This window comes from Belonocnema kinseyi, chromosome 3 (assembly GCF_010883055.1).
Source record: "Belonocnema kinseyi isolate 2016_QV_RU_SX_M_011 chromosome 3, B_treatae_v1, whole genome shotgun sequence".
Classification (NCBI taxonomy): Eukaryota; Metazoa; Arthropoda; class Insecta; order Hymenoptera; family Cynipidae; genus Belonocnema; species Belonocnema kinseyi.
This window is the reverse complement of record NC_046659.1, coordinates 53,370,517-53,386,267: the sequence shown is the minus strand read 5'-3', so window position 1 is coordinate 53,386,267 and position 15,751 is coordinate 53,370,517. Positions and strand designations below refer to the sequence as shown.

Here is a 15,751-nt window from a genome sequence, read left to right as displayed (position 1 = left end):
TCCTCGTCTCTCATGATCCACCGCTCCGTTTCAAGTATTATGCTTCAACTGTATGCGAGATAAACTTGTGTAAACGTCGAGGAAAAGCGAGGAATTCTTGCATTCTGAGGAGTGAGGAGGCGCGTCAAGCGATCAACCGCGCCTAAAATGCATCGTTACCACCTGTACCAATTCCGAACTTTCTCTCAGTCACGTCCCTTAATAATGAAATTATAATATAAGCTCCTGAAATCCCGGAGGTCTTACCTCGGAAGTCTTGCTCCTGAATGGCTGGACTCCCAGGTGAAAATAATTCGCGTCGAAATCGGGAAATATGAGCGAAATCTTGGAGATTCGAACGGACTCCATATGAATTTCAAGTGGTTTGCTGAAATATTTTTTCGCCCGGGCTTCCGGCGTATTTCAAGCGAATTCCACGCGAATTTACAAGCCAATTTCGCACGAATTATGTCTATATAATTATAGGTGGGAATATATATCTTTTAGGTGAATATAATTCGTGCGAAACTAATGTAGAAATGCGAATGCAATTCGCCCCAAATCCGTCGAAAAAAGACCCCGGAACATCAGATTGAATCCGTCTGGGGCAAAAATCTTACAATGACCAACAATTTTCAGAAAAATTTATCAGCAATTTATGGCAACTTATCAATTCGAGTTGGTCCATTCACTACTCACAATTTTTATAAATGAGATTATGATTTCGTAAATCCTGAAACATAATTTTTAATCGAAGTGCGCAAGCATATCACCTAGGAAAAGTAATCTTGCTCAAAGTGCGCAAGCGCAACAGTTAGATAACTTTTCTTCCGAAAAACTTGTTGCTCTTCAACAATTTCCAAAGTGTCCGCATATTTTTTGTAACTTCTCCATACAGGACCACGCACCAAATACATGGTACAAAAGGTCCCGGCGGAATTTTCAAAGTTTGTAATATTTTTTTAGTTTATGCTCTCCTGATCAAAAAAACCTTATAGCAAAAACTCAAAATATGAACAGTTTTTGCGCTACGACGATTTAAAAGTCAGATTTTGGTACATATATATTTTTACCTATGAAGTGGAACATATCATCTACTTTTTTTCCACCCTTTGCATTGCTCTCGTGCAAGTTTATGCTGCAACAGAATTGCATAGACGAACAATTTGATGTAATCGCGTTGGAAATGATAATCGCTGAGCGTCAGAGAAATGCGCTAAGCGTTTACGCAACGCGCAAAGCGTTAATGTAATTACAAGTCTTTTTGCTGTGCACCAGATAATTTTACAAAAATTTCTAAAACTGACAAGTTTTTTTTCAAATTTTGAAAAAGCTGTAACTTTTTGAATCGTTGTCTAATCGAAAAATGTCACTGAGATAGTTTCTAAATATATTTGATATCTGGTAATGAATTTAAATTAAATTTCTTAATCTGTAAGAAAAATACTATTTTTCTGAACATTTCTGAACATTTCTGAACGAACTTAACCTTCATTTCGGGAACCTTAAGAAGTGTACCAAAGGCTGTCTCGATTGGATAAATCCTTCAAAAGTTAGCGTGGGTAACGCAAAGACAGTTAAAAACGAGAGATCGAAAATTTGGACGATTAGTACATTACACTCTCATGAATGAGAATGTAAAAAGTACTGATAAAGCTAAGCACGACACATACGTTATTCTCAGTTAAAAAAGGCTTGACCGATAGTTTGTCACAAATATCTGAGATATTCCTTAGCTATCAGTTGACTAATGCGTGTGCTAGATTTAGGTTTTAGGTAGTTAGACATGATTTGATTCTCCAGCAATTTTAATCACTGACATTTTACTGGCAGTGCAATCTCACTGATTTAAATTACAGTTGTAACATTTGTTAATTTATTTTATTTTATTGTAAAACTATATTTCCACCAAAGATGCATCCTTGTGGTGAAAAAAACTTAAGGAATGCACCCCCTGGAGGTATCTAACAGCATTTTTCACAATGTACGCTTCCTGAAAAATGACATTTAAAGATTTATTGCGTTTTGGAATGAAACCTCTCAATTATGCGAGACAGAAATTTCTCACGTAGGTATTTGTACGCAATTGTTTCCGAGTTCACTTAGATCAAAGCATAGATAATTGGAAAAAAGCCTTAACGGGAAGGAACGATTAGGAGAAAAATTTAACTTCCTGATCATTATCGCTGATAAAAATTTCTCACGTGCGTCTAGTATCACACCACATTGATTTAATTGAAGATCAAAATTGAACTGCTATTATCAAAGAAACAAAATTAAAATAAAAAATTATTCATAAATACAGAAGATTTTACCATAAAAAAATGAAAATCAACGAAAAAGTCTAAGAGCGAATTTGGATATGTAGCTGTTGAAGTTTAACTCTAAAAGCTTAGATATGTTGAAAAATGTGAACTCTTTGAACTTTTACAAATGCTCTCGTTTAACATATATTGCATACATGATGTCTTTGAGGTTTTTTGCTGCAGCACACAAAAATAGAAACAAGTTTTCTCTAAAAGAATTGAAATACAAAAGTTTCGCGATTTACTGACCTTTAGCTCTTTGAATTTGAGGTCGATTCGTGGGGCTCCGGAGATTTTCAAAGTAAAAAAAGTAGGACAAATTTTTGTTGTCTTACAGAGAACGTGAAAAGTTTAACAACTCGAAGTGTGCATTCACTTAATATTTGATGCATTTCTACAAAGAACACTTTCTGCTTCTCCAGTTTTCAAAAGATTCCTATAATCAAAAGTTATTAACGGTATTTTTTGTTTGTTTTCGGTTCCTTGCATTTGGCCATGCACAAATTTAGTAGTACTGATTGTAACGGTTCCGGTTCATTTTGTTTCCTTTTAAGCATCTGCTCGGTTTCCGTTCTGAATATAACGGATATTGCGATTTGACAATTGCCTTTCATTGCCAAGAAAATAGTTTTAAGGAAGATACAATTAATGATGAAATTGTCTGTGATTTAAAACCTTCTCAAGCCATAAAAAAGTTATCAGTTTATAAGGAAATAATTATATTTAAACAATCTTTTGAAGACTGAAAAACTATATTAAAGCAATAGTTTTTACTTAAAATTTTGGTTTAAAATTTATTTTAACTGCAAAATTTACCTATGGACAACAGATCTATTGTTTAATGTACATATTCTAAGTATCAACCAGCCGTGTTGATTTAGCTGAATTTGAGTACTGAAGGATCGAAATCAGTGCCTTTGAACGGTGAGCCTTCCACATTCCATGCTTTCTTCAAAATTTTCTCCATTTTCTAGAAAAAATAAAAAAAAGATAAGTCATAAGTTTTAAAAATAATTTGCTATATGAAACAAAATAAATAAAATGCAGTGACGTACCAATTTTTCTGAAGTTGGTTTGTTGAGTAATTTCTGCTGGTGGTTCCACATCAATTCTTCTACTTTCATTTGTTCAGCATTTCCCAGTTCATCCAAATTTCTCGAACAGTCAATTTTACCCAACTCAATTTTCGGCTCTCCATCAAGCAAAGCATCCCACCAACGTTCTATAGTTTTTTCTAGATGAATCTGTGCAAAGGTATTAAAACAATAAAGAGTTAATTTTGAATTTGAACTGATTATTACAATATGCAATAAATAAACGGAATCAAATATTGTTTTGATCCAGGAAGTTAAAAATGGAGAAATGTATCATGTTAATTAGATTCAAAATTAACTTTTAAACAAGATAGGAATTGTAGTGAAGTTTATCTGATTTAAATCCAGAAGTTTAGCCTTATTTCCCAATTACAGCATCCATTTTCAATCCAGTTTACATACTATTTCAAAAATTTTAAAATATGCCGTTTTTTCAATTTTCAAACATTTGGACTATTTCTGTTATACGACTGCTTCTACACCGTATTTACGCTGGGTACAAATAACCGCTTGGGTACAAATTTACGCTTGGGTAAAAATAACCGAATTTATTGGCACCGATTATCATATAACATGCTATTATATTCGCACATTTTTCGCCATGGCACGCAAATCCTGTTCCCAGATACATTCGAAGTTACAAATTAATAAAATTGGACTATTTAAGAAATAAATAAACAAAATGGTCAGAGAAAACGTGCCCTTATGTATTTTAATTCATTTCGCAAAATTGCAGATATGTTTATTTTTCAAATAATAAACTGAAAGGTTTGAAGAGAAAATAATGCAAATAGCAAACCTTTAAGAGTATCTAAATGCATACTTTAAAAGTTGAACCGTTTTTTATTCGTAATTACAAAAATAAGAACAATTATTAATGAAGCATGGAAAATATTGCAAAATTACACATTCTTAACTTTAAAAATTCATGAAATTAAAACTTAACAAATTATGATTAATTTCAATTTAAAACGATAAATAATTTCTAATTCGTTTTTAAACGTCTAATTAAAAGTTTTAAAATTATATCAAAGAATAAAACTGTAACCCTTATTAATTTGAAGAATTTAGATAATTATAATAATTACTTGTGAGTATTCAGTTTATAAAATTGAAATAATTTTGATTTCGATTTGTTTGTTAATTTTATTTTTTAGCCGTTTAAAAAATTATAAATTACAAACTAAAACTGTAATGATATGTTTGTTTTGCCCAGAAAATATTTCTTGATTATTTCGATAATTTACAATGATTTATTATGGTTCAATGACCAACATGAAATCTTGGAGAAACTTTCATATAAAGAAAATATTTAAACAGTTTTTTCCAATTTTTGTTTAGTTTTCCAAAAGTTCACTTTTGTTAGTATTACTGCGAACAAGAAATTAAATAATAATTTGGCAAAATCACTTTTAAATAAAATAACTATAAGTCATACCATTTTTTTTGCAATATATATTTTCTGTAAGAATAGAATTGAATTTGATTTTTTTCAAAAAGTGGCCGATACTTTTTCTTCTTAAAATATTCGAAACGTTTAAAAACTATCTAAAAGTAATAAAAAATAAAGAAAAGAAATGCTTTAATGATCTTAATAAAAAAATTCTGCTATACTAAAATCTCCATAAAACTTTTTAATCCATTTTGAATGTAGAATAACACTTACTGAACAATAATGTGAAATATATATGAGACAAAGAATCTAATTTTCCTAATTTCAAGAATGACTCTATACATTTTTTTTATTCAAATATTTGAAATGTAAAACGAATATCCGAAAAATTTAAATTTATATCATTATTTTATTTTAAAAATGTTACTTAGATTTTAATGTAGAATAACACTTCCAAATCAATAAGTTGATATATGTAAAAAATATTCTTAAATTTGAATTTGACCATACTTTAAAAAGGGATAGTTACTTTATTTCTGTTTTGAGGTGAGCTATCAGTGAAATTCCAATCTATCCAAATATGAATGATAAATTATTTTTATATTCTCACATATAAAGCCTGGGATTTTTGTCAGCAACAAATGATATGTCTGTTACTTTCTGTAATTTATTTTCGCTACACAGAAATCTATAATATCGAATGCGGATTTTTTTAGAGTTTTTAAAATATTTAAAAGAAATGTTCCCATAGAATTTAATATTTTTATCCAACATTGGGTACGATTTCGGATGGTATTTTCACCTCTTTGGACCTAACTTTTCAATCTATCAAAATTTTACTGGTATCCACCCAAAAAAAGCAGAATATTATATTTTACTTACGCTGATATGTCGGCCAGGGACAAAGCTCCAAATCGATTCATCCTTTCGAATTTTCATGCAGAAATGACCTTCTAAAAGGGTCGTGTATTCTGGAATTGTACATTCTCCTAATTCAATAGAATTGATCATTTCAATGGTATTACAGTCTTTCAATATGCTACTTTTAGCAGCGACTTTGATCTGATCGCCGGTGATGACTACTTTTAGTCCTTTCACAGTCTTAATACATTCTGGGATTTTGACCAGAACATCCAAATCTGCTATTGTCTGAGACCAGGTGTAATTTTCTCTAACAGCCCCATTGTAACTATCAGAGGGTTGTTCTAGTGGTATTAGGTTTTTGGTAGGCTCAAAGCCATTTGTTTCTACTTCCACTTCTTCAGCAACACAAGTTGATGGAGATTCCTCGACAATTGGCAGAGGAACCGTGGATTCATGGGACTCTGTAAGAGCTGATGTTTGCAGATAGATGCTCTTCCACTTTTGGGCGGAATCAATTACTAACTTTTCAGCAATTCCAGGCGGAAACCCGAGTTTATGTTCTGCACTGGATTCTACGTAAAAGTCTGTGCTGGAAGGCGAGTTTTTAATGTTTCATACTGAAGACTATGTCGTAAATGAGTGTCAAGGTACTTAGCTTTCACGAATCTTTTTTATTAAAAATAATTTAAATTATTATACATAATATTAACATTTGCTTTTAAAAGGATATTGAAGTTAAGCAAATAGAAAATGTAACCAGTCGATTATTAGAAATTGATTCAGTAGTTTACAGGGTCTCAGGCGAAATTTGTTTTTCAATTCCCGGCGAATTCTCGGCTTGGAATAAACGTTTTTCCCAGTACCTCGTGTGTTATATGTGTCTGAATTTTTCACGTCATTACTAGTTACAACAGTGGTAAAATATACTAGAGAAGTCTACAAAATAATGTTCTTTTATCAGGTTCCGTACGATTTCACCAAAAGGACTGGTTAAAATAAGTTTTGAAGAAAATACCTTGAGATGAAAAGTAAAAAAAAAATGTGTATCACGAAAATGAGACACTTATCAATTCTACACCAAAATGTAAAACAAGTCAAGACGAAAGTTTGAAAATTATTAACATTTAAAGGAGAATTAAAACAGCAGGCTAGAACATTACTTTTTTAATTTGTCGAACAATCCAGGTAGAAATAACAACCAGGTAGTCCACTATTTCTCGCCGGCAGTGTATATTGAAAAACTGATATTAAAAGAGTTAATTGTACTATTAAATTGTTATTGCTAGCTTATTAAACATTTGTTTCAGTTTGTTATTGTTCTTACGCTTCTGAAAAATAATGTTTAATGTGAAATATTTGCTCTTCAAATTAATGAGCAGTACTTTGATGTTCACAAAAACATGGAAACAATTTATTATAAAAATTAATTTTTTCAAACTTTTGGCATTTGGAATTTTTTGTCCTAAAACTGATTATTTTAAAACAGGGTGGTCACCGGACCGGAAAATGGGATAAATTTATGAGACCAGGATAACCCAAGAAACTCGTTCCACATGATAATTCTGAATCAGTTCAAAACTAAACAATTTGCATCCTTGAATGTTAAAAATCTAACTGATTCAATTCGAAAGACTTAAACAAGTTTAAACGTCCGATTGAAATCTTATAAATATAAACTATTTTTAATTTACAAATATTTTCAAATTAATATATTTATATTTAGAAGTTTTTATTCAGTTTGAAATAATGTGTTCAAATACTGTTCCAATCTAAAATATTATATTTTTAACCCAAGCAATTACATTTTTTTCCTAATTAAAAACGGACATTTTTTCAATATTTAGCAATATTTAAATGTTTATTTAAAATCAGCAATTAGAAATGAAATGTACAAAACTAAACAATTTGAAACATAATTATTTTAAATAGAAAACCTTGAATAGTTAAAACTTCAAGCACTGAATTTAGCTATATATCCGGATACGTCTCAGCCATATCTCTAGGAGATTTTCGAATTATACAAAAAAAAAGAATTTTAAACAATTAAATTGTTATAAGCAATTCGGAACTCAATATAAACCAAAAATATTGCTATGCACATTACTAGATACTCCAAAAAATACCCCCAGGAGATTGCCTAATCAACCAAAAACAAATTATTATTTAAACAAATACATATAGCTAGAATGAACTAATAGCCTTAGAAAAAATCTGAAGATATCGTTGAATGCATATCATCCACATCTCAAGATTTTTTAATAATGCAAAAATTATTACTTAACCAATTATATTGTTTATAATGTTAAAAATTTGTTTAAAAAATAAGTGAACAACAATTTGTCATGTATGACAACCAGATATCGTTCCTAGAATATTATAGAATGTGAACAAAATTTTCAAAAAGTAAAAGCTCAAATTTAAACATGGTTTTTATCCCCTCCACTTTCATCCGAAAAATCCTTTGAATACGGATTTCAAAATTCGGACATTTCATACTATTGTTTAAACAAATTATAAATATTATGAACAATATAATTGTTTAAATAATATTTTTTGCGTGATTAAAAAATCTCCTAGAGATCAATTCTTCGATATGAGTGGTTTGTTAAAGTTGACAATAGTATTATCTTTATTTAGTTTGGGTTTATTTAGTGTTATTTTGCATTACTGTACATTTTTATTGTAGCATAATTCGAAAATCTCATAGAGATGGCTGAGACGAATCCAGATAAGTTTTTTGTTTTTGATAGGACAATTACTTTTGTTTAAATAAATTCCCTGTTCCAATCTATATTTATTGCTAAAGTAAGGGTCGCAAAATTTTAAAGTAATAAATTTAAACTTTAAACGTGAAAATGTTAATTGTTGCGTTTTCTTGAATTTTTAACATGTGAGTGCAATGCATTAAAAATTGTAAAACAATTCCACATTTCACAACTCTTATCTTATTTTTATTACATTTTGTCCAAAGAGTAAAATAAAATTAGAATAAGAGGATTAATAAATAACAAAAAGCTTTATTTAATTTTTATACCAATACACGACATGAAATAAAACATTGCTCTTGAAGCGATGTTTAAACAAATTTGGTGAATATTAGAATTTAAAGAGCCGAAAAAAAATGTTGCAAAAGAGGAGATAACTTTTTAAATTTAAAACCCGGAATTAAAAAAAATCGCCAAACTATAAATTTACAATAAGACTTGCAAAATAAGACTTATAATTTATTTCTTAATCATATAAGAAATTCCTTTAAGACTTCGATATTTTAAAATGTGATTCGCCATAAAAACTGAGATTTTTGCACTAACTGGCTATTCAGAATTAGAAATATTTGGATTCTTTTGTACTTACCATCTGAACAAGAAACCAAAGAAAGCGTCCAGAAAGTTAGTTATGTTCTTTTCTTCACTTAAAATTTGTAAAAAAGCCTGATCGTGTTGTCCATCCATTTGACACAATAAACGTCAACAAAAAATTTATCGAAAAAAACATAACATAACCCCGATTTACAAAATCATACACACACATTAAATTTAGCATTGTCAATTTGGTGACGCTGTAGGCTTGTACAGATGGCACCACTGATCAGAAAATAGTGGTGCCATCTCTTAGAATTTATTAAAAATACAAACCACGTTTTACTTGGGTTTACCGCGAAAATCAAAGTGTAAACAAAGATTTAGTGTGAATGAAACTTTAACGTTTGATAAATGAAATAAATTACTTTTAAGCTGTTAGTTTTTCTCAAATGGAAATCATAATTAAGTATTTCTTCATAGAATAATCTGAATAATGAATGCGAATTTTGATGCTTAGAGGTATGAGAAAAAGCTATATTGCAGGGGTAATGTCGACTAATTTTGTTATTGTCGACTTTCAATAATTAATATTTCTTTTGTGGGTAAAAATACAAAAGTTGACAATATTATACGCTTCTCTTTGGAGAAACAATTTCCCTAATTCCAAAAAATCGTCTACGACGCAAAAAAAGTTGGTCAAGTAAAATGAAAAAATAATATTTAGGATTAATCGAATACACTTATTAAAAATTAAAATGTTTACATTAAGGTTTAGAATGTTAATTAGAGAAGACAGTTTAAAACAATTATTTATAAACGAAATTTAAAAATTATAACAACTTGGTAGGGTTGAATCTATTTCTTCAACGTAAATATCACTACAATTTATCGTAAAAGAACTCTTCCTTCGTCAATAACCTTCCACAAATTTTTCTTCATCGAAATGATTTCGATCCCGCCATTTATTTCAATTCAAATATTTTTTTATAAATAAATTTCTAAACTCTTTTCTCAAATTAAAATTCAAAAACAATATTTTACTTGGCAGACTTTCATTCCACAATTTCGAAATTTATTTGTACTTGGCCAAGTTTGTGCAATGTAGATGTTTCTCGTGGGATTTCACTACTTTTTTAGGAAAAAAAATATAAATGCCACAAGCAAATACTTATAAAAATAATCTTAGTTAGGGACTTCTTGTCATGCAGCAACAGAAAAGTAATTTTCAACGAATGAAGTTAGTTGCAAACAAGAAAATAATCAATATTTGCCTACATCTTTAATTATAAAATAATTTTAAATAAATTTAATGACACATTTTACTTTTATTATAATGTTTTGCAACTTGGAAAATAATTTCTAAGCATATCATCTTAGTTAATTAATCTTAAGTAATTTAGACAATTAACTTCCATTGTGTGAAAATATTGGAAACAGAAGGTTAATTAGGATATTTAAGCAATTGTGTTTATTTAATAAAAATAAATATCCTATGAGAGGCTTTTCAAAAAATACGTAACGCCTTGAAGGGGAGAGGGGAATCACCTAGGGCGTTACGTTAATGTTAAATTCACATACACTTAATATAGAAAAAGCGTTTCGTAGAGGAGGGGGGGGGGGGGCAACAACATTTTCATAAACAAGCCATACTCATTTTTTCATATTTTAAGGACCGAGACGCAGATATAATTAATATTTTGCCTCACAAAATATATAGTAAATGGTTTCTAACATAAGATAGTCATTAAGTACAAAAAATCATTATTATAAAAGAAAAGTTTATACTTCTTCATCTCATACACCATTCCTTTTTTCAATTCAAATCGAAATCGAATAATTCCTACTTTTTGATTTTCAACCTTATAACTGATAGTATAATCTTCAAAATTTGACTATTTCAATCCAAAGAAGCCAAAAAGCAATAATTGTTCTAGCGACAAGATACGGATGGGTTATTTATTTCAAAAATTTATACCAAGTTAAAAAACAGTTTGAAATGGATTTGTTTTCGATAAAAATATGTTTTTCAGAGTTTTTATTCTATTTTATTATTATTTTTGTATCCAAGAATTATTATTCGCAATAAAAAATAATATTTTAATTTTTGTTCAAATTTACGATAAAAAAAAATACGAATAAAAAGCCCTTTTATTCGATTCATGGAAATGATGTAAAAAAATCAGGACACTCGCATTACAACCCAAATTGTTAGATGCGCTTAATGGTGGAACATGAATAACTATTTTTATAAACTTTTTGTTCGATAATAGTTTATACCTACTATTAAAATGAATGTTATACATATATTATTTTTTACATTCTCATCAGAGTAGGTATAAGATTTGTGTAAAATTTTACCCCCCCCCCCCAGTTTTTGTCAAATGTCCACGTTTTGAGATCCCCTGAATTCGAAAAACAGGTTTTTACGAATATGTCTGTATGTTCGTATGTCTGTATGTATGTCTGTCTGTCTGTGAACATGATAACTTTTGAAAAAATTAATCTATTAGATTGCCCTTTGGTACACTCGTTGAGTGTCTTAAATTAAAGGTCAAGTTCGTTAGCCAGCCATTTTGGATGAAAATTCAAAAAGTGGGCACATTTTGAGTATTTTTGAGACCACTTTTCTAAAAATTTGAAATTTCTCTGCACGGTTATTCATAGAATTCAAAAAATTTAACAATTTATATTATTGACTTTTTTAAACAAATCAAAAATTACTAAAGTTATAGCATTTTCAAAAACCAGAAAAACAAACTAAAATGAACAATTTGAGTCAAACAACGCATGATACGAAAAAAAGTTTGAAGAAGAAAAACTTTGCTATTTGAAAGCCCTACAAGATTATGATAAAAACTTTTTTAATTTGGTCGAAAAGTTGAAAATTCCAAATTTGATCGTACTAAAAATGTTTGAAACCACATTTTTTCATGATTTAAAAATTCTATGTACGGTTGTTCATAGTACTCAGAAATTAATTAATCACTTCTCGATATAAGCTACGAGAAAAAATTAGACGAAACTTGTTCATCCAAAAAAGAGCTATAATTTCGATAGGACAGTTAGTTTTTGCTTTAGTCGTGAAAAATAACATTCTAAAGAAAAATATTAAATTTGTTTTAAAAAAAAAACGACACAAGGTATGAACTTAAATTACCAGACAAAAGTTTTTCGCCTAAAAAGATCGATAATTTTAGTATTAATTATTTTTCGATAGGACGAGTAGATTTTCTTTTAATCGTAAAACATAAGATTGAAAATTAAAAAATTAACTTTTTGGAAAAATCACAGAAAAGACGAAAGAGGACATGGGCTTCTATATAGGACCCTATATAGGTTCCTGTATTAGACTCTATGCAGATGCGTTGTAGTTTTTATTTAATCGTAAAAAACAACATTGAAAATAAAAAAATTATAAAAACAAGGAAATAAGAATTAGTATGATTCAATTTTTATGCATATTATGAAGTGTAATGATATACATTTAATGAAATGATACAGGTTTCAGAGCAGCTTAGAATACAATTTAAAGCAAAATAAGAAACAAATACAAAAATAATCGTGATAAATACAATTTGCTTTTTATTTTGCAATTTTTAAATAAGTAATCCCTGGCAGAATTACATAAAAAATGTGTTATAATTGATATAAAAGTGTTGTGTATAATATAGAAAAGTTGACAGGTTGGACAAAATCCAGTGCGAAGCACGGGATACGTGATGAGAATTTGTTTGTTAAAGCCAAAAGAGCCGTGGGTGCGCTCAAACTCTCGAGCTAAGCTTTTTTAACGAAAGAGAATTCACAATCACAAAATTACAGTGGTGAATGTTGTCATTTTTTAATAATTTTGTACTAGTTTAATTGCAGCATAAATTAAATAATTGTACAATTTTTACAGATTAATGTTTACAATGTAATGTAAAATTCTTGATATTTTTAGCAACTAAATTTAAATATAATTTTCAGTTCATTAAATACTTTATTTTAAAAAATGCCTAAAGCTTTTCGTTGATTTGTAATTGGACATACTGGACAAGCTAACAATAGCGCCACGGACGGTACTTGCAAGGAATTACAAGTCAATTTTTCGTGTCTGTGCGTCTTTCTTGATTCGATTGTACCTACACCTATTCTGCAGGACCTCTGTAGGTTATGTTTACTTTTTGCCGTTTGATATTTGATAACAATTTTGGTGAGTTTTTTAATATTTAAATTTATTTTTTAGAAAAATGTAAAAAATAAAATTTGAAATTAAGAGGGAAAGAGATACACAATGAACGTAAGCACATGCATATATTTATTTACGTACACTACAGACAATTTGGTATCAATCTTATTTATTAAAAAAATAGTAGGACAATCTAGTCATTTAGTTAGAGACACTTTCACACTCATTATGTAATTGTTTCATGAAGCTCTAAAACAACGAGGAATTATTATGGATAATAAAGACCGCGAGCTGGATATCTATCGCGATACACCCGTACGATATTTGGGTAATATATAATAAACAGGTTTCTAGCTATGTCTAGCATTTTATTTCATGTAGACACCCTATAATGACATAAAAAGGTATTTTAATATTTCAACAAAGTAATAAAAATTTGATGAAATTGTAATGTATACTATGCATATATGACTTTACCGCGAAAAGTAACCATAAGGGTTGTTGTATGATTTGAGGTAACATTTTTTAATTCTTCTCTCAACTTATATTGAATTACGTAAATTTTGGATTTTTCAAAAACAGAGATCGATTTCTAATCGATCTAATCTCATGATAGGGTCTCTGGAAGGAATGTTAATTAATTATTTCTCAATATTTGTATTAAATATAGGCACATGAATTATAAGACATGTTAAAGGTTTCAATTTTGGTTGGTAACAAATTAACGTATGTTACAGGTTACACAAATGAAGTGGGGGAGGCATTCCGAAACATCGTTCCAAAATCAATCGTATGGTGCAGTTACATAGTTGCTTGTGGTTATGTGCTCGCCGATACTTTGTACAAAGGATCTAAAGTCTATCAGGTTTGGCGCTTTGTAGCTTAATATTCTTTATCTGAAATATGCGGAACAAGCGAACTTTATCTGCACGCGGAGTGGCAGTAAAATAGCACTTTATTGTACTGCGACGAGCGGCACGTAAAGTGACGGCAAGGAGGATGAAGTGAGTGTTGACAAGAGAAAGAAAACAATGAGAAGAATGAAGAATGAAAGAATGAAGTGGATTTTAGCGTCGTTTTCCAGAAAAGGAGCTCCTATTCTGCCTATTACTAATAAAATGTCGTATTCACCACGACAGTAAAATTGATCTTTATACGAGGATGCAGAATTTAACGTCTGAGCTCAGACATTATATTCTGCATCCCCGTACAAGGTAAAACTTGAATGCCTAGGTACATAATATGCTATTTTAGACAAACTATAATTAAATAAAGCCACAATTTTAACTCTGATTTTTTTCCATTTCAGAACAATTTGTCACCTGAAAGAAATAAGAAAATACTGCTCTCGGCAACTGACACCCTACTATGGCAGGGTCTTGCATCAGTCGTCATTCCAGGAATCACAATTAACAGAATATGTGCAGGAGTTATTTACTTGCAAAGAATAAATATTAGAAGTAGTTTGAAAAGTCGATGGATTTCAACTGCTGTAGGTCTTGCATCAATTCCACTGATAATTCGTCCAATAGATTTGACAGTGGAAAATGCAATGGATGCCACATTTAGAAAGTGGACTGCGTATCATCCCCAGCATGCAGAAGATGAACCAAAAAGTATCAAATGAACGTATTATTAGAATTAAATAGCACAAATTTTATTGTAGATATTATACAAACAAAACTTTCTGATAAAGAACACGCAATCAAGTGCACTATAAGTAAAGCGTAGCGGACCTATTATTGTCTGTTGTCACAATCGTATTTTGTTGTGATTGCTCAATAAGAGAATTATGCGAACAATAAACTTTGTTGACTTTATTATATATGGGCGTTTTTTCCTTAAAAAATTAGTTTATTCATAATTTTTATGATCATTATAATCTTAAACTCAACTTAAAGTAAATTTCATATTATTGTGAATAATGATTTTTATAAGTAGTAGTTATTTTAGTTTTTAAATATAGCCATTTTAAATCAATTATTTCAAGTTGTATCTCTGGGTTGGAAAAATGTACCTACGGTCGATAATGTCGAGACAACCGGATAAGTTCTTTGGTTGCGAACATGGACATAGGAAACACGGGACTAAGCATGCCATCCTAACTTGGGCGAGCAGGGTTGAATCCACGGGAGGGGGCAGAATTCCATGAGTGGGGAGAGCCGCCATCTTACGATGTGCCATTTGATTATGCGCACGAGCATTTTTGCGCAGAGACTGTGCATGAAAATATAAACATGTGGGCGCTGCCATGTTTGTCGCGGGACATCAAAAGGTGGCGGACCTCTCCCCTCATTGCATCACCCCCGCAATGGCATGCCTAGTTCCTTGTTTCCTATATCCATGGTTGCGAAGGAATTCAAGAAGCAAAATGGTAACCAGGCGTATGATAACAAAGTTCAATTTTTCCACTAACTAGAACTAATATGCGCGCGCTAACCTTTGTACTTATTTTTAACATTTATTCAATTTTTTAATAACTACTTATTTCTTCAAATTTTCTGAGCACTTATATTCTTGCTGAAATTAGATTTTGAAAGAAGGTACTCAGTGAATGCATGTAACGTAAAATCCGTCACATTATTTTCATTTCGGGAGGACAGAAACGTAAACAGGGAGGGCCGGCTGAGACGTTTCCAATTGGT

At 30.2% G+C, this 15,751-nt stretch overlaps 2 protein-coding genes across 4 annotated transcripts; one reads left to right on the top strand and one right to left on the bottom strand.

Moving 5' to 3' along the window:
- Positions 1-3,052: 3,052 nt before the first annotated feature.
- LOC117169032 (nudC domain-containing protein 3) lies at positions 3,053-9,185 on the bottom strand. Its single transcript, XM_033355109.1, has 4 exons — positions 8,991-9,185; positions 5,655-6,225; positions 3,341-3,529; positions 3,053-3,255 (listed from the first exon to the last, which is right to left on the bottom strand). Exons 1-4 carry the CDS (start codon positions 9,086-9,088, stop codon positions 3,163-3,165), a joined length of 951 nt encoding a protein of 316 aa, XP_033211000.1. The 5' UTR covers positions 9,089-9,185; the 3' UTR covers positions 3,053-3,162.
- A 3,843-nt stretch (positions 9,186-13,028) lies between these two features.
- LOC117169243 (mitochondrial fission process protein 1) lies at positions 13,029-14,903 on the top strand. 3 transcript variants are annotated; one of them, XM_033355515.1, is made up of 5 exons: positions 13,029-13,083; positions 13,164-13,217; positions 13,354-13,434; positions 13,844-13,971; positions 14,416-14,903. In XM_033355515.1, the coding sequence occupies exons 3-5, from the start codon at positions 13,377-13,379 to the stop codon at positions 14,731-14,733; spliced, it is 504 nt and encodes a 167-aa protein (XP_033211406.1). In that variant the 5' UTR covers positions 13,029-13,083; positions 13,164-13,217; positions 13,354-13,376; the 3' UTR covers positions 14,734-14,903. The 3 variants fall into 3 exon arrangements, with proteins under 3 accessions (XP_033211406.1, XP_033211407.1, XP_033211404.1); XM_033355513.1 differs by lacking the exon at positions 13,164-13,217 and having other exon boundaries at positions 13,049-13,130; XM_033355516.1 differs by lacking the exons at positions 13,164-13,217; positions 13,354-13,434 and having other exon boundaries at positions 13,039-13,130.
- Positions 14,904-15,751: the final 848 nt, after the last annotated feature.